We start from the raw sequence: 21,674 nt of genomic DNA on the forward strand, positions 1-21,674 counted from the left end.
CAGTAAGTATGCTGAGTGGGGTCCACTTTATACTATTCGATGTTATTATTTTTTTTTTGTTCTCTCCATTTAATGTATTTTTGTGTATCGAATATGTGTAAATAAATGTTTCTCTCTCTCTCATTTTGTGCCGCTGCGGTGATCAGGAATAACAAAAAGCGATAAAGACGGTCATATTGAACAACTTTTCCTATGGGACCAATACGGAAATCAGGGGAAAAAATCAGCTATTTCATACAATACCTCAGGACCTCACCAGCCTCAATGGATGAAACCAGGCATTTTTTCCCCGATTTTCGTATTGGTCTCATGGGAAAAGTTATTCAGTATGGCCGTCTTTATCGCTTTTTGTTATTCCTGATCACCAATTAAAAACCCATCCCAGCCTATATACATACGTCCCACTGCTGGGCTCAGGCCTCCTTTCAGAACAAGAGGGCTTGGGCCATAGTTCCCACGCGGGCCCAGTGCGGATTGGGAACTTCACAGTCACCATTGAATTGCTTCGCAGGTTTGTCTAGGTTTCCTCACGATGTTTTCCTTCACCGTAAAGCTCGCGGTTAATTTCAAATGTAATTCCGCACATGAATTTCGAAAAACTCAGAGGTGCGAGCCGGGGTTTGAACCCACGACAAAAAAAAAAACATTATGTATAATTGTATTTTTTTTATTTATTTTCGGAGAACCAACAGCTAGGTATAAGTCATAGAATCAGCTTATTTTATAGTAACAATATACATATATAGCTAACACCCAATAAGAAGTGTTTTCCCAGAGATAAGACCAAGCTAGATCGAGTTGTCATCCCCGAAAACCCCCACATACCAAATTTCATTGAAATCGTTGGAGCCGTTTCCGAGATCCCGATATAATTACTCGTTTAAAAGTATTCGATTAGATAGATTTAATACCATTTAGGTTATATTATTTTTGTATCTCAAATCGTTATCTGCCTAGATTGTTCGGGACAAAAGGAAACTAAATTATTAATTTAATCAGTATATTTATTATGACTCAGGTGTTAACAGTGACGCGAGCAACGAGCCCCTCCCCCATCAGCTTGAAGTCCTCCACAATGGCCGCCGTGTCCACTCTGTACTGGCCGCCCGGGAGGGGGCGAAGCGCGCTCGCGTTTGACACCTGAGGAGATTAAGTAATTTATTGAATCAGGCCTACATCTGGCAGCATGGTAAACGGTCGTGTTCAAGATGACCTCTGGTTGAGTTTGAAACGCGTCACTGTTATGTGGTGATGGTATAACGTAGGTTTGTGTGATTTATCTGTGTTCTTACAGTGTGGAGGCGGAGGAGCTGCACGAACACACATGTTACATAGACGTAGCTATCGTAAGTTCGGAAAGTTTTCATTCTGTATAAAAACCATATAAAATATGTAACCGGTTGCACCTTAGCCTGCCCGAACGTACGAATCAAGAAAAACAAGTAAGTGGTTGCAGAGGGAGAGGGAGAGGGAGAGGGAGAGGGAGGGAAGTTCGTATCGTACCATTCCTCTCACTCTCATATTAAACAGTATCGCCATAACATAACGATGTCACAGCCTATGATGCATCTCTCTGTCTAATCGACAATTTAAAGCATCTTCGACGTTTTTCAGATAATTAAAATAATCTTTCACATCTCGGTTTGTCAAACACAATAAAGATTAAATTTGAAATAAAAAAAAACTCTTGAATTTTCTCTCTAGAGTTGGCAGATAAACGATGCCACAGCCCATTGCTGTACAAAGTTAGTTTTTTTTATTACGAAAACGAGCAAGTGGGTCTCCTGATGGTAAGAGATCACCACCGCCCATAAACATCTGCAACACCAGGGGTATTGCAGATGCGTTGCCAACCTAGAGGCCTAAGATGGGATACCTCAAGTGCCAGTAATTTCACCGGCTGTCTTACTCTCCACGCCGAAACACAACAGTGCAAGAACTGCTGCTTCATGGCTGGATTAGCGAGCAAGATGGTGGTAGCAATGCGGGCGGACCTTGCACAAGGTCCTACCACCTGCAAAAATGACGCTCTGTCCTTTCTGTGCTGACTTTCTGTTAAAGTGACAGTCATCAACATCATCATCATCATCCCAGCCTATATAAGTCCCACTGCTGGGCACAGGCCTCCTCTCAGAACATGAGGGCTTGGACCATAGTTCCCACGCGGGCCAGTGCGGATTGGGAACTTCACACACACCATTGAATGGCTTCGCAGATTTGTGCAGGTTTCCTCACGATGTTTTCCTTTACCGCAAAGCTCGTGGAAAATTTCAAATGTAATGACAGTATAAAGTGACAGTATTACCTGAAATTCTTTGTCGGAGCTTATATCAGGTTTCCAGAGCACGGCGATCACTTCCCCGCCGTACGTGTCGTGGAAGAACAGGGCAAACTCGCTGAAGGCACTCTGAAATAAACAGTTTAGTTTTCTATTAAATGATATTATAACGGATAACTCACGTCTTAAACCGAGTTTAGCTCGACAAGCTGAGCGGTGGCGCGTAGTGTGCGTGTTCCTAAGAGGAAGGGCTACGAAATAGCCCGAAACATGTCGAGCTAAACTCGGTTTAAGACGTGAGTTATCCGTTATTGAGTCTCACGGTAGTTTCATGTTTAAAAGTTTAGTTTTCTCTTGTCATACTTGTAAAGTGTGTATTTGTGCTGGATGTTGGCTAGTTTTTTTTTTCAAAATTTATAAAAGGCGCTAAAAGCCACGAGCGTCGATGTAATTATTATTAGCGGTACAGATAAGTCATGACTGTGGTAACAGTTAGGCTGCAGTTCCACCAAAGATCTGCGAGAATGTGTTGCGAGAAATGACATCAACCAATAGCAACGATTTATTTGCCCTATCCACGCACAGCACATCTCTAGTAGAACCCGCTGAGCGGTACGAGGCGAGGTAAATGCAGCGTTTTTATCCATCCATCCATCCCAGCCTATATTCGTCCCACTGCTGGGCACAGGCCTCTCAGAACCAGAGGGCTTGGGCCCTAGTTCCCACGCGGGCCCAGTGCGGATTGAAAACTTCACACGCACCATTGAATTGCTTCGCAGGTTTGTGCAGGTTTCCTCACGACGTTTCCCTTCACCGCAAAGCTCGTGGTAAATTTCAAATGTAATTCCGCACATGAATTTGGAAAAACTCAGAGGTGCGAGCCGGGGTTTGAACCCACGACCCTCTGCTTGAGAGGCGATAGGTCAAACCACTAGGCCACCACGGCGTTTCTATTGGCTCATGAAAAACGCGATCCTGCCATGCTAACATATCCTTGCACATCTTTGGTGGAATCGGAATCTTATGAGTGAAAATCACGTTTTTAACTCATAACTTTAAGCATTATTGGTTGGAACATTTTGAAGTGAGGCAATCCACTTCAAATTAACTAATTTTTAACCACATTAAGGTAAGGTCGTAGTAAAAGCAGATTATAAACGCCTTGGATAGTTAAAATAGATTATCGACTCTATTTCTTTACACAATAGACTATAAAATACACTGACACAATAATGGCGAGCATAACGTTTTTTACGAACTTTACAACCGCCCGACACTCAGATTATGAAATAGAGAAGTGTTGAATACGCAATTTTCTTCTTAGGCCATTTTAAACCTACTTAACAAGGAATAAGTTTGAAAATTCAACACACATGAAATGTATTTCTAACCTTTTTCGTATGTAACTGGTTGGCGAATTTGGGAACAAAATCAAGACAATAGACAATATATTGTAAGGAATCAAACACGGGATCCGCCATAATGCTTTATTTTCAATATCATCCGTCTCTTTCCTACACACTACGTTACTCCTATAATAAACTAATCTTCCCTTTCATTCATCGCTCAAGCTCACTGTGCATACCTCTGTGTCTTACATCAATTAAACTCACGCATTCTGTCTCTTTCGCACCGATGCGTTCCTATTAATTATCATCTTACAATATAATGATGACGATGATGATGACTATAAGGGCTGATACCTGTAGCTCGTCCAAGTAGTTCTGGACGGGATTGAACCCGACGACGGGGATGACGTCCCCGGCGGGCGGCACGGCGCGCCGCTCTGGGCGGACGTCCACGCGCTCGCAGCGGTACGGGCTCAGGGACGGCTGGAGATGGATTAACACGTCGTAGCCGGCGTAGGACGGGACGAAAGCACTCTGTCGAATGAAAACAATCATTTTAAAGGTTATAATAATAATAATAATAATAATAATAATAATTTTATTTTCAGACCAGGTCCATACAAATTAAAAAATAATAATTATAATTATGGTTTAAATTCTTTTTAAGTATGTATTTATTTATTTATAGTTCAAATTTAACATTTATTATCTTTATTGTCACAAACTAATAAATAACTAATACAATAATAATTTATTAAAAACAGTTAAAATGGTGGTGGTGGTGGTTTAAATTGAAAAAAAACTCAGCTAAATGTGAGTCAGAGCCACATCGAGGATATCTATGAATATCCAGTGTTAGAAGAGTTCCATCACAAAGCACTAACGCACTTGCGACTCTTCTGGTGCTGCAGATGTCCATGGGCGACGGTAACTTACCATCAGGCGACCCGTTTGCTCGTTTACCCCCTATTCTAAATGTAGGCAATTTAAAATGGTTACTGACAGATTTAGAAATATAAAAAAAATAAGATAATTTTTGACCACAAATAACTTCTGAGCATAGTTACATCAATTTCGTTGTCAGAATATGATACTTACTTCGAGTAGCATTCGGTGGTTCTACAGCCACCATTAAAGGTTTGTTAAAGCTTTGTTAAGACGATTTTTCGATTCAGTGATTTGTTTGCAAAATATTCAACTTTAAAGTGCAAATTTTCATTAAAATCGAGCCGCCTCCCCCCCCCCCCCTCTAAAATATTAGAAGAATTTTAAGATAAACTTTTACGGAACCCTTCACGCACGAGTCCGACTCGCACTTGACCGGTTTTTTTTTCTATTCCATAACCCCACTGTTGCTTCGTCGGTATGTAAAGTCACCGGGACCAATATTTCACACAAAAAAGCGTGCAAAAATAAAAAAATAAAAAATATCCGATATAACTCTACTATTCTGTATTTCTATCAGATATTTTTGCACGCTCCGTTGTGGCAGATGACTGTACAATAACTCACCAGCACATTATCCACCATCCCCTCGACCAGACTGTCCTCCATATACTTGAGGGTGTTTCTCGCCAGCGCCTGGGCCCGCAGCACCGTTTGCCGCAGCAGCGGCGCCGTCCACACGCCCGGCAGACCTCCGTCGTATGACGTCACTATGTGCATGTACGGAGCGGAGGCCTCTCGGGAAGCGAACTTTGATTCCAGCTTGAGAATTTCTTCGCCTAAAAAGAACGTTTTGAAGTTGATTACTCTTCACCGTGCTTAATTTAAAGGGAACATACAACAGGTCAAAGGAAGGGAATTTCTCCAAGTCACTAAGTAATAGTACATTGTGTCTTAAGGGCGATAAACAAGGGATTACGAACGAGAGTCTATTAGAAGCCCGAAGTCGAAGACTGAGGGCTTTAATGAGTCGATGTTCGTAATTCTAGTACCGCCCGTGCGACATACAATGTTTTTCATCACATTTGCGAGTAAAATTGTATATTTGTAAAAGATAAACTAAGATTTTTCCAAAAATTGCCGATACCGCTGACTACGCTCTTGGCAGCGCCAGCCTCCGCCCCGCCCCACCCCACGCAGCATGTGCCCGACCTGCGCGCGCCGCGCTGCAGCACGCCATGCAGTATCATACTCATTGACCGACCTTGGGCTTCATGACAAGAAAATAAGTACGGGCAATGACTCATTTACCGACCACGCGCTTCATGACAAGCACATTAAGGTCGAGGGTTTTATTTGGGGGGTTGCAACCAAGGTAGCCTGCATGTTACGACACTGTTTACGAGCAAGTGTGATGAAAATAGTCTTAAATGTTTATAAGATAATCAAGAATTAAGACAATTAATTTATTGAATCAGGCGTTACTTTGCGGAGGTCCATATTAATGAACTAAAAGAATTTCTTTGCTCAGAATTGATATGGACCTCCGCACCGATGTTAAGGTCGCGGGTGAGCAAAGAGTGTCTTTTAGTTAATTAATTTACGAGCAGTAAAACTGTTCAAAGTCTTAATTTACGGCGTTTGTTTAAAGTCTTACTAAAGTGTTTTTAATTCACACATATTTAGTATAAGAAGGTTAAAAAGTGATGTCTCTTTTTATATCTCACATGAATGCCACCCGTCAAGTTTGCGATTTTTACAGTTTGACCTTTAGCAAAAAGTTATATTATTTAGAAAAAAAAATATCAATTTGGCCAATAACTTAATTACCAGGTAGTTTCTACCAATGAACTAGCCGTTCGTCGAAGTTAACAGAAATCAAGAACAACACTGTGTAGATATACGTTTATTGTAATTTCCTTGCCGGGTGTATCTTTCAAATACTGACAATCTATAACCATGTAATGAGAGCTATCGCGTATGAATTTGCCGCTTGAGGCGCTAGTGTAACGAGAGGTCTCCGAAATATGAAAAAACATAGTTTTTGGGTGAGCTACGCGGGTTTATTTATAATTAGAAAAATTTTGTGAATATTTTGCAATACCTGAAATTAATTATGGCAAATATGCGTTACGGGGCAATGAATAAATAAATAAATAAATAAATATCATGGGACATTTGACACCAATTGACCTAGTCCCAAACTAAGCAAAGCTTGTACTATGGTTACTAGGCAACGGATAAACATACTTATATAGATAAATACATACTTAAATATAAATTAAACATCCAAGACCCGAGAACAAACATTCGTGTTATTCACACAAATATCTGCCCCGGCCGGGATGTCTGTGTTTTGAGACAGTTTTGTCTTTCGGAAAACCTTTGTCCTCCCTTTTTCCGAATTAAACGGGACTACGTAACACTGTTGCATGCTCGATATTTTTATGGTACGGTTTTAAAGTATTAAATATGATTTAAATGTAAATTTTGTTTGCCACGCCCGTAATAACAAACTAACCACTATACATCACAGGCAGGACCTTTGTCTACAGTGGCGCCAACTGGTGAGCGCTAAAACGGTAGCCCTCATTGTACAACATCTGAGCAATTTTTTTTTTAAGGAATCAGTTAAAAACTCACGTTTCATATCGCCATTAAAGTCCAGCACGACCATCTCCCTGGCCCAATCCGTGTCGCTCAGGCCGCGGAGCGTCCGCAGGAACCCGAGCTGCGGCTGTGTGGGTGCGCCGTGCGGGTGTGTGTGTGTGTACACGCGCGCCGCGACCAGCTCCGCCGCGGAGGGGGGGAAGTGGGGGCCGAGCAAGTGCGAAGAGAGCCAGCGCTTGAAGAGCGAGACAGCTGGCCCGAACGACGGGTGCCGTTGGTGGAGGCTGGAAAACAAAATCGAATGCAACTAATCATATCGTCCCTACTTTGAAAAAAATCTCGTATCTAAAATCAATATGTCAACAAAATTGAATCTTGTCACAATGTTCATAAGGTTCACTAAGAAAAATTATCTAATCTGAGGTACGAGTTTTTTTATAACCTAACCAACAAAAAATTGGTAAACCCCCAGACATTGCCACTTCAAAGTCCAATATCTCAAAAACGGAGCTTCGCTCAATTAAAACTCGATAACAAGCGTTTCCCTAGAGATAAGACCAAGCTAGATCAATTTTTCACCCCCAAAAACTCCTACATTGGAACCGTTTCCGAGATCCCCGAAAAATATACATATATGTTTATATAAAAGCATAATTGGATAATTGGTTGACGTAATAGTGGTTATTATTCTCTTTGGTTAGTTGTATATTTGAGTCGGCTGTTCGCCGCCAGACGGCGCTGCCCGACTCGGGCACAACGGCTGCGTTCAGCGTAACGCGTAGGGCTGTGTTGCACGACACGACACGGTGACCGTCTAAAATGGTCTCGCCGGAAGACCAGCGCTGGCTCCACTAAAGGAGTCCGCATTTTATGCTGAGGCGGGACCATTTCGGACACATAAATTTATATTTATATAAGTATTTTTTTTAATTATTGTCATTTTTTTTGTATTTTGTATTCTCATTTTATTTTATTTCACTTTATTATTATTATGTTTTTGTTCTGTATCTATTATTTATATGCGTGTGTCCCGAATAAATCTTTTCATTTTCATTTTTCATTTAATTTTTTTTAAAAGAGTTGCTCGTTTAAAGGTATAAACATTTAAATGAACTAAAACTATGACTTTGCTCACCCGCGACCTTAAAGTTTAGGTCAAGGTCGCGGGTGAGCAAAGTTATTGTTTTAATTCATTAATATGGACCTCCGCAAAGTAACGCCGATTCAATAAAGTATTCAATTTAGTTAGAAATAATACATATCGTCGCTCGGCAGGCAAAAGTACTAAAGCGACACTTCGTCAACTTTACAGGAGAGCGATTTAAAGTTTTTTTTTTACAAAAAAAAATCATAACTTTTTAACCAGACAACCAATTTTAAAATTTCTAGGAATATATGACACATAATTTAATAGACTATAATAAGGTTTTAATAATTCATAGCAAAATCTACTGGTTTAGGAGATAAGTGTCGCTTTAGTAAATTGTCCCCTAGTCATCGAGCAAATGCAATCAGGCAAAAAGACTAAACGTAAAAATTGACTTCAAACGTCATATTTCAAATTAACTTATGTGATTTTACGTCTCAATAAATTTAGCATGTTTTTACTAACAACACACATTTTATTTCTTATCAAACTGTTCATAATGCTGATTTACCAAATTGCAAGGGAAAAAATATTCCAAAGTACCTACTGAACAGAAATTATATAAATAATATTAATTAATTATAATAAATATTAATCATCTATGCTAAAATTTCAATAACTTAACGTTAACTGTTACTAACACTAGACTTTTGTTAATATTATAAGGTAATTAATCACAAAGGCACCATCTGATTTCTAACAAAATGCAATTAAGGTTTTTTTCACTATTATTTTTTGAGCTATTTTGATCATTATCATGTCCTACTATTTTTGGTGTATATACACAGCATACGCTTAGGTTTAAGGATGAAATAATACGTAAAATACCTTAATTTATTCTGTAGGTAATAACTTTAATTAGCATTTCAACTAAAACTTCAGAACTTTTTTTTTCTATGTTATGCAAATAAATCATTCATTCAACATTATAGTACTTATTAGTACCTAATAAGTAAGAAACCTGAATAACAAACTCATGCGTCATGGTTGCTATAGCAACTTTAGATATATTATTGGTCTATATAACGATTAAGAAATATAATGCACTATTGGTACAACAACATTTGTTATATTCTCATGATCTAACTATTCCGGTATCATGGACTTGTTGTACTTGTTGTACCAAACTATTAATATACTAAGGGGCTGTTTCACCATCCATTGATTACTGTTAACTGGTGGTTAGGTGTGATGCCGTCTCTATTTGTTTTGTTCGAATAGACTCAATAGACGGAGACGGCATCACATTTAACCGTCGGTTAACGCTAATCAATGGATGGTGAAACAGCCCCTAACAGTAATATGGTATAATGCCAAATGAAACGTCGTGAGACCTTTGCTGAGATTTAAGGACTGCGCTAAGTGAGATATGGCCGTCTTCAAAATTGACCACCTAGACTGAGAAAAGCTTGCGGAAAAATGCACTGATTGGTGCAGACGTGTGTTGGAGGGCCGCAAGTATTGCGATGAAGGCTTGCCTGGCTCAATGCACTTATTGAAAAGAGACAGAAACGACACCAAGGCCGTTCTGCACCAACATCCGCAGACTTCGCTTGTCAGAGATGTGGACGGACATGTCGCTCTCGCATCGGTCTAGTCAGCCACCAAAGACGTTGTGCACAGGCAACACGCCAAAATTCGTCTGGAACAGACGCGTAGGCCTGATTGATGGTATAATATATGTGATATAACCTATGTTCGATATAACGTTCAGTGGGGTATAATGAATTACTGGTATTTATGCCAAATATCTTTTATTCTAGTGAAAGTATATCTAAAGTTGTTATACTGGTCATAACACACCCTGATGGCCATTCGGTTCCACCATGGAGCCGCAGCTGCAGTTATGAGGCACACAAACATCGCAGCCCAGGCGGAGAGCTACTGCCACCCGCAATGAGTCGTTGTCCAAAACTGTTCCCAAATAAGGAACAGGCAATGCCTATAACCACGTTCCCGCTTTGACTTTTGATGCCGACTTCAGCCTGGCCAAACCCACCCAGTGGTTACACCCACAGGCCGTGCTAGAGCGTCCCTAGCCCCCTCGTCATCCCAAACTCATTGTATCTGCGGAGCCCCGTGCAGTGACGCCAGTCTCATTCGGCTCGCCAGTGCATCATCCACATACGAAATGGTAATGGTAACCTTTATGAGATTTAAAAATTTAAGAGATAAGGCCACCAAATCCATGTGCCGATCCGAGGAACGCTGGCAAGCCCACATCCGCCGTACGCCGCAAACCGAGACCACCGTTACATATGGGCAAGGACGCTTGGACCCATTGCTCATCCGCAAGGGACACGTTCTATACAGTCTCCTTTGTATCTCTCAACGTGACGTCAAAAGAAGAAGTTTTACCCGAACACAACCATTGGAGTGGTTTTCAAAAAATAGGTTATTTTTGGAACTGCGAAACACATTCGTAACAGAGTCAAGATGAGATGGGTATTAATACTCTTCAAACGTTCCTGGGCGAGCAAAATAGATGCTTCCTGGTCCTAGTGCACTAGAAATGGCCTCTTGGAAAATAGAAGAACCCAAGAGGGTAAAGGTCTAGTGTAAAAAGCCCTTTGAGACCAGGAAGAAAGACCTTAAAGAAGTTAAAGAAGGAGAACAGGCGGGGTTAAATCTGTCCCATATTCGCCTTCAGTCCTATACCTCTCAAGGGGGGGGGATAAGGAAAACCAAGTCCTGCTTTACGACCTTAGGCTCCTTAGGTGCCATCATCTACGAGTAAATACCAAATATTAAGAGGTGATTTTCGAGACGACAGTGCTTCATGAATAGTAAGACTGAAGGTAAGCGGTCCAAGCTGATCTCCCTACTGCGCACCCACCTGCGAAAGAATTTGAGAATCGCCGTAGACAAGGTTAGAAGGAGAATGATAGACCTGGTGTAAAAAAGGTACAGGGTGGGAATGTATTTTTTCACTTCGCCGAACAGAACATCCCTCTCGCCAGTATTGGACGCGTTCTTGAGATCCTACTTCAAGACGACACAGTCTGGATTTCCGGGTTCCGTGACGAAAGTGCGTGTTGTGGATCGTGACCTCAGTGTTCCAAAACCCAGCTGAAAATGAGCTGGTCGAATTCCGTCTAAGCCCACGGCTGACCCATTATGGAATGACCTTAGTGCTCGCACCACATCCTCCAAGTTTACCGGCAAGGCTTGAATGGACCGATCCGGCTCCCGAGGGAAATTTAGCGTGCGGGACGCGGGAGGATGCTTCGAACACAAGCGTCTCAAGACCCGGAGGTGCTACCGAGTCATCAGGCGAACGGCCCCCCACACACCGGCCTCATATACTTTGGACTCTATAGTCTTAAGGACAGAATGCGACCTGGAGGAAGCCTGCCCGTCACTACTAAATTCAACCAAGTCCCATGTTCAAGTTTGGTCTCAGTTTGCGGCGTGTGGAGAATGTGGGCTTGCCAGTCTTCCTCGCATCAGCACATGGAGTTATTATAGTGGCCTTGTCTCTTAAAATTAAAAATTCTCATGAAACCCCCATCGGGTTACCATTCCGTTTGTGCATGGTGACTGGCGAGGTGGACGGCTCGACACCTAATAGCGTCGCTGCCTCGGGCTCCGCTGATATAACGAGTTTGGGATGACGTGGGGGCTAGAGACGCACTGGCACTTGTGGGTGGGTGTGCCACTAGGGTGGATTTAGCCAGGCTGAAGTCGGTATCAAAAATCAAAGCGGGAGCGTGGTTATGGGCTTTGCTTGCTCCTTATTTGGAAATACTTCTGGACAACGACCCATTGTGGGTGGCAGTAGCTCTCCGCCTGGGCTGCGATGTTTGTGTGCCTCATAAATGCATCTGCGGCTCCATGGTGGAAGCAAATGGCCATCAGAGCTTAAGAGATGATCGGTATAACAAATAACACATAATTTCACAATATAATGCTATAAGTATTTAGTAGTATAATGTGTAGATATAATTTAGTTTTCTTTATGAAATCGTTGGAGTTGCAATTCTAACCTAACCTAGTTTTCAGGCAGTTTCGTTTCTTGATAGGGTCGCAGTTCTAACCTAACCTACTTTTTTGGCATAACACATTATTATTATAATAGTATTACGTATTCCAGATTATACCAATAATTCATTATACCCACTGAAAGTTATATCTACCAATAATATATCTAAAGTTGTTATACCTAGCCACCGGTACGCACCCTGGCCATTTCACGCGTTGAGTTCTTGTCGGTGTTCAGGAAAATTTCCGCGCTACTACGCTCTCTTTGACATACTGAAGAGGGCTTTAATATCCGCCAACATCCTCTGCGTTCTGGAGCCTCCGGTCCTCTGTCGAACCGACAGCAAAAGGCCAGATGGCTTAACTTTAGTGCCATGGCAGAACGGGAAGTGTTTGCTGTCGGACGTTACGTGCGTTAGTACTTTCGCCGCCTCGCACCTCAGCTGAATAGTCCGCGGCAATCCGCGGTGGATTTTGCGGTCAAAAAACGGCAGAATTAATCGGCACTATTATTTTGTTCCTCTTGCGTTTGAGGCGATTGTTTACATTCGGGAAGTGGGACGTCGTATTACGGAAAGGGGGTCTCACGCTCACGCCCGCGCGGATTCGTTCCCTGGTGCAAAGATTGTCTATCGCCATTAAACGTGGTAATGCGGCCAGTTTGATGGCTACCTTTGCGCCAGGGACAACTCGAGGGGGCCTTCTGGACTAAACTTAAGCTATTTATGTAACATTAATAAAAATAAATTAAAACTTCTAACTCTAAATTTCAAATACTTAGGGCCGAACATCATCTTTATTCGATGCAAACAGAACCGTAGCGATAAAATTATAACTACAAAATTTTGAAATAGATTTACTATTGAGGGTTGCCTGGGAGAGATCCCTTAAAGAGATAAGTCCGCCTTTGTACAAGTATCTCAAAGTTTGTCAATTGTGTTGTGTTTCTTTTATTTTGTACAATTAAGAGTTTATATACATACATACTATTTTCTTTTATCCTTTGGCAACATAAAAAGAACTTAAAGTTTTAAGGAATAATAATCATTATAATTTATAAATAAAGTTATAAATCTTAAGAAAATATGATGTTTCTATATACCAAACATCGAATTGCAATGATATTTTACTACGTATATAATACTAAACACTTTTTTAATACACGATAAAGGTCAAGAGTAATGACTAATTTCACCAAATCTATAATATTTCGTGAAGTTTTTTTACTAATCCTGTTTGAATGTATGCTTTTTTATATGTTAAAATGGCTAAAATGCCAAACGTATGTTTTAGTTTTTAAGAACAAATAGCTAAATTCTTATAAATTAATTCTTATCAATACAACCAAACGACTAAAGGTGTATAAAACTTCAACTCGGGGAGGGCATAATTACTGAAGTGACAAAGGTATTTTCTTTTTTTTTGCACAAAATACTAAACGTCCAACATTTGCAAACTAGAAAAATGGCAAAAGACTGAACGACAGTAAATCGAAAAATGGCAAAAAGGTAACAGTACTAAAATGAAAATAATGAAAGTGATGCTGCATTAAGTAATTTGCTTCCCAAATTTAAGCGTTTTTTGAAAGACTAAAGCGCCAAAAAAAAGTTAAATTATGCTCCAATCGCTTTGAAACCTAGACAGTTCGATGCAGAAAAATTCGCTGATTCTGGTGATATGCATAACTCATTTTAGCCCAAAGTGTCGCTTTAGTACTTTTGCCTGCCGAGCGACGATATTGTCAATCAGAAACAAGGTTCCTCGTATTGTTTAAGCAATGTAAATAATGTCAATTATAGATAGACTATTATGCATACCCATGCAAAGCTCCCCGCAAACGCGGCATCAGCACAGTATCGCACTGCAACTTTATACTTTCTTCACTCTCTTTGAACTTCACTACTCCGTTCTCAACCTGAAAAAAGAAATAGTTAAAACAACTAAAAACGCGCTTTACACTACTATAACTTTTTTTTTTTTTTTTACTTACCTTGTAGTGTGTCAAAGCAAATTAAAACACAAACATTGCTGATACCATTATAATTTTAGACTATCTATTTTAAACATCTATTATTCTATTCCATTATTTGTAAATTATTGATAAAGAAAGTATAGCATTCCAAAACTAAAATGGCTTAAGTGCTCCGGTCCATTTTAACCTTATAACTTACCTCTCTCCTTAACAGCGTGATTTCCTTAGGATGAGCGATGACCAGACGGAACACGAGGCCATTTTTGAGCACGTCTATATGCGTGGCGTACGCTTGAGTGGGCAAGTTGAACTGCTTGTTTAGGCGGTCGGCGATTTGGAGGTGAAAAGCTGCCTTCAGACAGCGGAAGGCTTCGAGCTCGCCAGGCCATTTGCCGCTGTGTCCTGTTGAGAAAAAAAATTGAACAGGTCCATTTTATAAGTAGATTGAAGTCCATATTGCAGGAATATACATTATAACGGCGTATTTTATATGAGTTGTTTTATAGTAGGTCCATATTACTGGTGGTCTATATTAATATATAAGGTCTATATTACATTAGTTCAACTCAAATAATAATAGGAGCACCATTTGCTCCCGATGCACGTGCAAGACAACGAACGAGAACGCAGTCAGTTAGGGACACACCTTCCATTTTCATACATATTGGCATATAAAAATTGCAATTATTTTGTTGGTGTGTCACAAATCGCCAGACCTGCTCTTTACGTAATTTGTTTTGCTAAACTACAGTCATACTCGTTGCTTTGAAAATTAAACCTTATATTAAACGCATTAGCATTTTCTATGATTTTGGTTACAGTTAGATCTATGTAAAATTCATTGATTTAAGCGGAAGCGCAAGGGATTTTGCTTGAAGACATACATATTATATGAAGAACCGTACAGGACATTAAATAACCTCATTGTCAAACATGTGTGGTTGTGAAGAGTCCATCCATATCCTATGGGTCCATATCACCAAATTCACTCACCTAACTCAATAACGGTCTCGCAAACGGGCGTATACTCAGGCAGGGTTGCGACGCCGTCCTTTTCTATGTCCTTAATGAGGCAGGTGCCGCCGCGCCGCCACGGCTTGTGCGGGCCGGCAGGCAACGGTGGAAACGGCTCGCTGTAACTGAATACTGGCGATGTACCTGGTGAACAAAAATATGTCTTTAAATAAACTTTTACTTGCAAGATTTATGCTTTTTATAAATTATAATACATTTTGGTAAGGATAAGGGTTCTGATCAAAAATAATATCAGTTTTTTTTATTTTGTTTATGATTTATAACAGTTAGGGTCCATTTTACAGCAGCATAAAGGGTCCGTATATTATAAAGCGGCAGCCGTGTAACGCCCTCAGCTCGGCAAGCGCACTCTCGCTCTCGCACTACGTCTCACGCTGTATAGATAGACTTGTCAGTTTTAATTTTAGTACCTGTGTAGTTTTGTAATTTTTAATTTTTATTTGTTTGGTACTTAGGCCAGTAAACCTTGTGTGAAATGAACAGGGTCCATTTTACAGTAGCAGATCTTATAAGAGGTCCATATGGTGTCGCACTTACCGTAGACAGCGCTGACATCTAGCGGCAGCTGCGTGAGCCCTCTCAGATCGGTCCGCAGCTCGTCGCACGCCCTCAGGGCGGCTAGCGCACTCTCCTCGCTTTCGCAGCGCGTCTCGCGCGTGAAACGTTTGCGCGTTGTCAGAGACGCGAGTTGGTCTAGCACGTGGAATAGGTCGGTGGGTGGTATGTCTAGAAATAAATGGTCAGTTATAATAATAGTGGTAGTTTTAATTTTTTTTTTATTATTACCGACTGGGGCATTTTTTCCCAACGTGCGTCTTTGGGGTCATTAAAGTATTACGTAAGCAGAATTATAGTCATTTTAAAGCCCCCCCTCCCTCCCCCTTGTCAGCGAGTCAGCAAAACCCTACCCCCTCCCCTCTATTGTTATTTATGTGAATTTGTTGCAAGTTGGGTAGCCATATTTAGTTAAAACCTACATTTACAAAACAAAACAAGACATAATAAGTAAATATTGCTGACTTAAGCACCATCTAGACCCCCCCCCCCCCGGCCTCAATATCATCAAAAATAAACAAAGCAAAGACCCCCCACCCCCCTACGGTGCTAATAATTAGTTGAATGATCCCTTTACTGCTGAAGCTTATTTTCACAATCGTGTTTTTTGAAAGAAAGAAAGAAAATAATTTATTTATAACAGCAATGACACATTTTTCGCATTTTAAGTTAAGTTTGCATCGGCCCTAAGGGCTAAGCTAAAACCACACAAAACTAGGAGCTCCGCGTCAGCGGAGATTCTTCGACAATGTTTCTGTGTCGATTAAAATTGGGAAAAAAACGCGATTTTGAAAATAAGCTACAGTAAAAAACCATAGTGGGACAAAAACATTTGGAGAAAAAAAAGCGAACCAGCAGGCGCTCCGGGAGGAAAAGTTACGAATTAGACCGAAACATGTCGAACTTAACCCGATTTAAGACGTGAATTATCCATGTCTATTTGACTATTTTTTAGGTTGGCTAGGTTCTATCGTTTAAAGCCGAGAGGTGTGCCCCTAACTCACCATATTTCAGCTGGATCAAGTAGTCAACGATCTGTCTGGCGATCGTGCGTCTCTCTGCGAGCGAGTCTCCCTCCCACACGCAGGTCTCCGTTATGGAGCCGTCCTGGAAACGACGGAGCTCCGACTTGTCGCCCCAGAAGGCCCTGGTGACAATGTTTCCAAAAATTGGTCAAATGCGAGTCGGACTCGTACATGAAGGGTTCCGTACCTCCATACAATATTTTAAAGACAGTTTTGTTAAAAATTTAATACAAGCTTTTTTGCTGACTATATTTTTTGCCCCTGGATACCAAAGTACTCGTCATAACGAATCAACTAGCCCCTAGCAAGGCTGTCACCTTTTCCGTCTAGTAACGAATAACAACGCCTAGAAATCAAAAAACGATGCAAAAAAAAAAAGTTTCTTGTAATGACTACCCTCTTCAATTTTTAACTTTATTTTATTTTTATACAACTCTTATTTCTAGTGCCGGCAGGACGTGTCAGATAATCGAGCTGTTGCTGGCTCTGCTGTGGCAGATATTAATGCAGGTGTCTAGACAGGGAAAGTCTCACCTAAACTCCTCAGCTTCGGGCAGATTGGCGGCGGGGCCTTTGTCCACGATATCCAACGCACGCTCTGGGTTCAGAATAATCCCAAACGCTAGCGATTCCTTGTACCTAAAAAAAGATTTACTGGAATGTGATTTATATATTTAAATTCAGAACAAATTGGAATAGCAAAAAGTAATATTTATGTAGGTATAACAAATTCTTCTAGACGACCGGATGGCCGAGTGGTTAGAGAACCTGACTACGAAGCTTAAGGTCCCGGGTTCGAATCCCGGCCGGGGCAGATATTTGTATGAATAATACGAATGTTTGTTCTCGGGTCTTGGATGTTTAATATGTATTTAAGTATGTATTTATCTATATAAGTATGTTTATCCATTGCCTAGTGTCCATAGTACAAGCTTTGCTTAGTTTGGGACTAGGTCAATTGGGTCAAGTGTCCCATGATATTTATTTATTTATTATTTATATTTCTTTTCGATTTATTTTTCTTCTTTCTTTCTAGTATAGTTGAGAATGTCTGTCAGTTCTTCATTATTTAACAAATAAATGGATTACAGTGAAATCTGACACAGATAATGTTAAGCGCAATTGGAATAGAAAGAAAAAATTGGACAAGAAAACATATTGCCGCACAATATGGTGGATAATTGGCAATTTTATCGTAATATATATAAATGCAGTCATGCAGATTCCCTTATTTAACTTTTTTATTTTACTTGATGATATGATAATGTTTACTTTACTATATTTTAAAAATATTTAATTAACCCTCATTTCCTTTTTTTTAATTAATTTCTCAGTAAACCCAATATATTGTGTCGTTAGGTTTTTTTTTACAGCCGGTTTTTGGTTAGGTATTTGTTTTGTGTAGGTAACGTAACTTGATGGTGTCAAATTTGATTGCAATATTCAAAATTGTTTTTTTTTTTTCCTTGAATAAGTACCTATTTGAACTCTGATTTTTCTTGAATATTTTAACTTTGGCATTGTAGTAAAAAAAAAAATTACATTTGAAGTATATAAAAAAAAAATACATATCATAATTAAAGTTCAGTATGTATTTTTTTTATCTAAGGGGGAAGGTGTAGTGTGCACTCACACTCCTCCACTCCATCCCTTTATATATCATGTACTCTTAGGCTTAAGTTCTCATTAATAAACTACTCTTTAACCGAGCTACACGTTTCCTTAACGCCCAACACCACACAGCTCTTACGGTTACATTAGGTATGTAACTTTGCATCACTAATATTAACATCTGAACAACATAATCTGCCCTCTTCTGATCTAAAAGACTTCATGTCTCAAACTTACCCATCCTTAACTTTTTTATAACTTTTCCCGACAGGCCATGAGAAATCTGCATCAACTAGTTCCAAAATCAAATCGGCCCTGGCTCCCAGCCCTTTGGCCAGTACCTGGTGTAAGCTGCCAGTGACAAGGGCTAACTCATCTATGCCATAGTTTAGTTTGGACTCTATCGGCGCTTTGTCTATGACTACTTGCTTTAGTTTCGGGAAATTTTTGAATCTGGAATCAAAATAAGTATTCATCATCATCAGCCAGAAGGCGTCCACTACTGAACGAAGGCCTCTCCCTTAGAACGCCATGATGAACGACAACTCGCCACTAGCATCCACCAGTTTCACGCAAGTCTCACGATGTCGTCATTCCACCTGGTGGGAGGCTTGCCAACGCTTCGTCTTCCGGTTTGTGGTTGCCACTCAAGGACTTTTCTCTCCCAACGATCAGGTTATCTGTTCTTTGAGCGATGTGGCCCACCCATTGCCACTTCAACTTGCATATGTTTCAGCTATGAATTACGTAATTTTTGTTTCTTATTCCTTCATGTTTTATTTAGCACCGCTGCACGGATTTGGATGAGATTTGCTATATACTTAGGTTGTATTTAATGTAACGTCAAATAAAACTCCATAACCCGACGTAAAAGGAGGGTTTGAAGTCAATGTGTCAATGTCTATTCGTCTCTGGCGTCACAGCTCTCAAACGATTAGACAGATTTTAATGCGGTTTTATTTAACTTTTCTAAATTGGTTTTTTAAATAGTCTGCTATTGTTGTATGAATATTCTAATAACCTACACATAACTATAAATCCATTACCTTAAAATATAGTCGTACTGCATCAATGGTGTCACTGGAGTCATAAAAAGAGGTATAAACCCGTTTACAGTTCCATCGTCCAGCATGTCCACAGCCAATGCTGCCTCTCTCTTCAATGCAGCGTAAGTCCCGGAGGTCATCTGATAGCAGATGTTGAACGAGCCAGTCCGGTCCAGGAATACTACTGGGAAGTGTGCATGGTACTCTGACACCGGACTATCTTTGTTAATGGAAATGCCAGTGCTATTCCATTCGGAGGTTTCTGGAATAAATAGAATTTTCTTTAGATACTATTAACATTAGTATTGTTGCCTGATGTAGACTTCAAAACCTCTGACATTTAAACTGTTCTAAAAAAATCTGTTTCAAAAAAAATATACCTCGTTGAGTTTCTTGCCGGATTCTTCTCAACAGAGGTTTTTCCGAACCGGTGGTTGTTTTTTTTTATTACATTCAGCCTCAATTGAATAAAGATATTTTGACTTTGACTTTGACTTTGAAACAAAATCAGTTTTTTTTCTGAGACAGAAATAAGGTTGTGACTTAACACAAAGTGATAACTTGGATAACTCATAGGTAGTTGATTTACAGCAAGATTAGAGCTATAATAATTACATTTTAAACATACATTATACATACAATCCACACATACAACAAATATAACAACAAATATAAGTGGTAGATCCCTTAAAGGGATAAGTCCGCCTTTGTACAAGTATCCCAAAGTTTGTCAATTGTATTTTGTGTCTATTCTTTTGTACAAAAAAGAGTTAACATACATACATATGAATAGATAGATATACTACACAACAAATTACAATTAAAACTTACTCAATGATATCCAAACATTCCTTATTATCTGGTAACTGCTCATGATATTGTTGATCCTCTTTGTCTGCACCAAATATGCAACCAGCAGCCCTATCACAAACCCTGAAACTTGCAGCCTGCGCTGCCGAAGCCATATCTTCAGCAAGATCACTGCCTGCTTCAAATTCTCACTGTTACTAAGCGCTTCTTTTAAAAAATCCTGATTCACAGCCGCTGTAAGGTCTGATAGCACACTGCTGTTGTAATAAGGCGTTGGAGGGCCAACATCAGAGTTATTTTCACTTTCCTTTGCTAGCAACCATGCCTCCCTCAAATTGTTACGACCAGGACTAAACCGGTGTAGTTTATATGCTTCAGCGTCACAAATCAAGTTGATGCGGACTGTACAATGGTTGCCGAGTTTACCAATTGGTGTTACATCTAACACAGGTTTTGTTTGACAACCATTCAACCAGGAGTATTTTAGTTCTTCAATTGTTTCAAGTTTTTTTAGATGACTCGCAATATAAGCCAAATATGCAGCCCGTTTCTTATGATACCTGTAGTTTAAAGAGTCGTTTTTCGTGTATGTTTCAGCTGGCACTGTTATTTGTACATCTATCACCAACTTTGAGTTGATAGCACAGCCTAAAGCGTACGAGCCAACAATTTCTATGTCTTTGAATTTATGGAATTGGAAAGTACATCTTGTCCTGTCTAAGTGGTTGTTCACAGGTAATTTGACCTTTAGTTTTTTGATAAGTGTCTTTTCTGACAAATTATACTCTTCATCATCCTCAGGGATAGATTGAAGATGCTTTTTCAACTCTTCAAGCCATGTTTGGATTTTTTTTACATGTTTCTCTTTTAACTTAACTTCCTCGAGTATTTCCTCGATTTGTAGACGGAATAAGTTTGAGTTGAACAAGTTTTCGGTCTCTTGGAGCCTGTTTAACTCATTCACAGTGGGTTGGCGGTATAAACTCTTAGCTTTGAGCCGCTTCTTCGCTGGCTCAGAAGTCTTGATTTCATTCTCGTTTATTAACTGAGATGAATCTTCCTCTTCTGACTTAGAGGCTTTTGCCCCCTAAAAATATAAAAAAAGCCTTTCAGAAACTAAAATCTTATTTTGTACGTTCATTTTGCCCATGACGTGGTATTTCCTCTAGGGGTGTTCAAAATGAAACAACGTACATAAAAAATAGTCATAATATTTTCAGGAACTTACCCTTTTCACCATAGTTCCAATTATTTACTATTTCTACTTTATTTAAACCTAGTTCACGTATTAACATAGGTTATGCACATGTAAACAATGTGAACGAACATGCATCGCATGTCAATGTCATTCATGCGATGAGCGAAGTTGC

General features: G+C 39.9%; 1 protein-coding gene across 1 annotated transcript; it reads right to left on the bottom strand.

Annotated features, from left to right (window-relative positions):
• Positions 1-952: 952 nt before the first annotated feature.
• On the bottom strand, positions 953-21,674 carry Mat89Ba (nucleolar protein 6 Mat89Ba). The gene is made up of 15 exons (XM_074103844.1): positions 21,533-21,674; positions 20,326-21,391; positions 19,495-19,756; positions 18,686-18,901; positions 17,372-17,476; positions 16,817-16,959; positions 15,795-15,983; positions 15,216-15,380; positions 14,422-14,624; positions 14,068-14,165; positions 7,156-7,406; positions 5,140-5,351; positions 3,982-4,161; positions 2,306-2,407; positions 953-1,140 (listed from the first exon to the last, which is right to left on the bottom strand). Exons 1-15 carry the CDS (start codon positions 21,542-21,544, stop codon positions 1,015-1,017), a joined length of 3,330 nt encoding a protein of 1,109 aa, XP_073959945.1. The 5' UTR covers positions 21,545-21,674; the 3' UTR covers positions 953-1,014.

The sequence above is a fragment of the Choristoneura fumiferana genome, chromosome 21, assembly GCF_025370935.1.
Source record: "Choristoneura fumiferana chromosome 21, NRCan_CFum_1, whole genome shotgun sequence".
In the NCBI taxonomy this organism is placed as follows: domain Eukaryota; kingdom Metazoa; phylum Arthropoda; class Insecta; order Lepidoptera; family Tortricidae; genus Choristoneura; species Choristoneura fumiferana.

What these genes read in the sequence shown, in the direction of transcription:
- Mat89Ba (XM_074103844.1), bottom strand. An exon ending in CAGTACGACTATATTTTAAG is followed by an intron (nt 18,902 to 19,494) that starts GTAATGGATTTA and finishes TTTTGATTCCAG; the next exon opens with ATTCAAAAATTTCCCGAAAC. An exon ending in CTTTAATGGCGATATGAAAC is followed by an intron (nt 5,352 to 7,155) that starts GTGAGTTTTTAA and finishes CGTTCTTTTTAG; the next exon opens with GCGAAGAAATTCTCAAGCTG.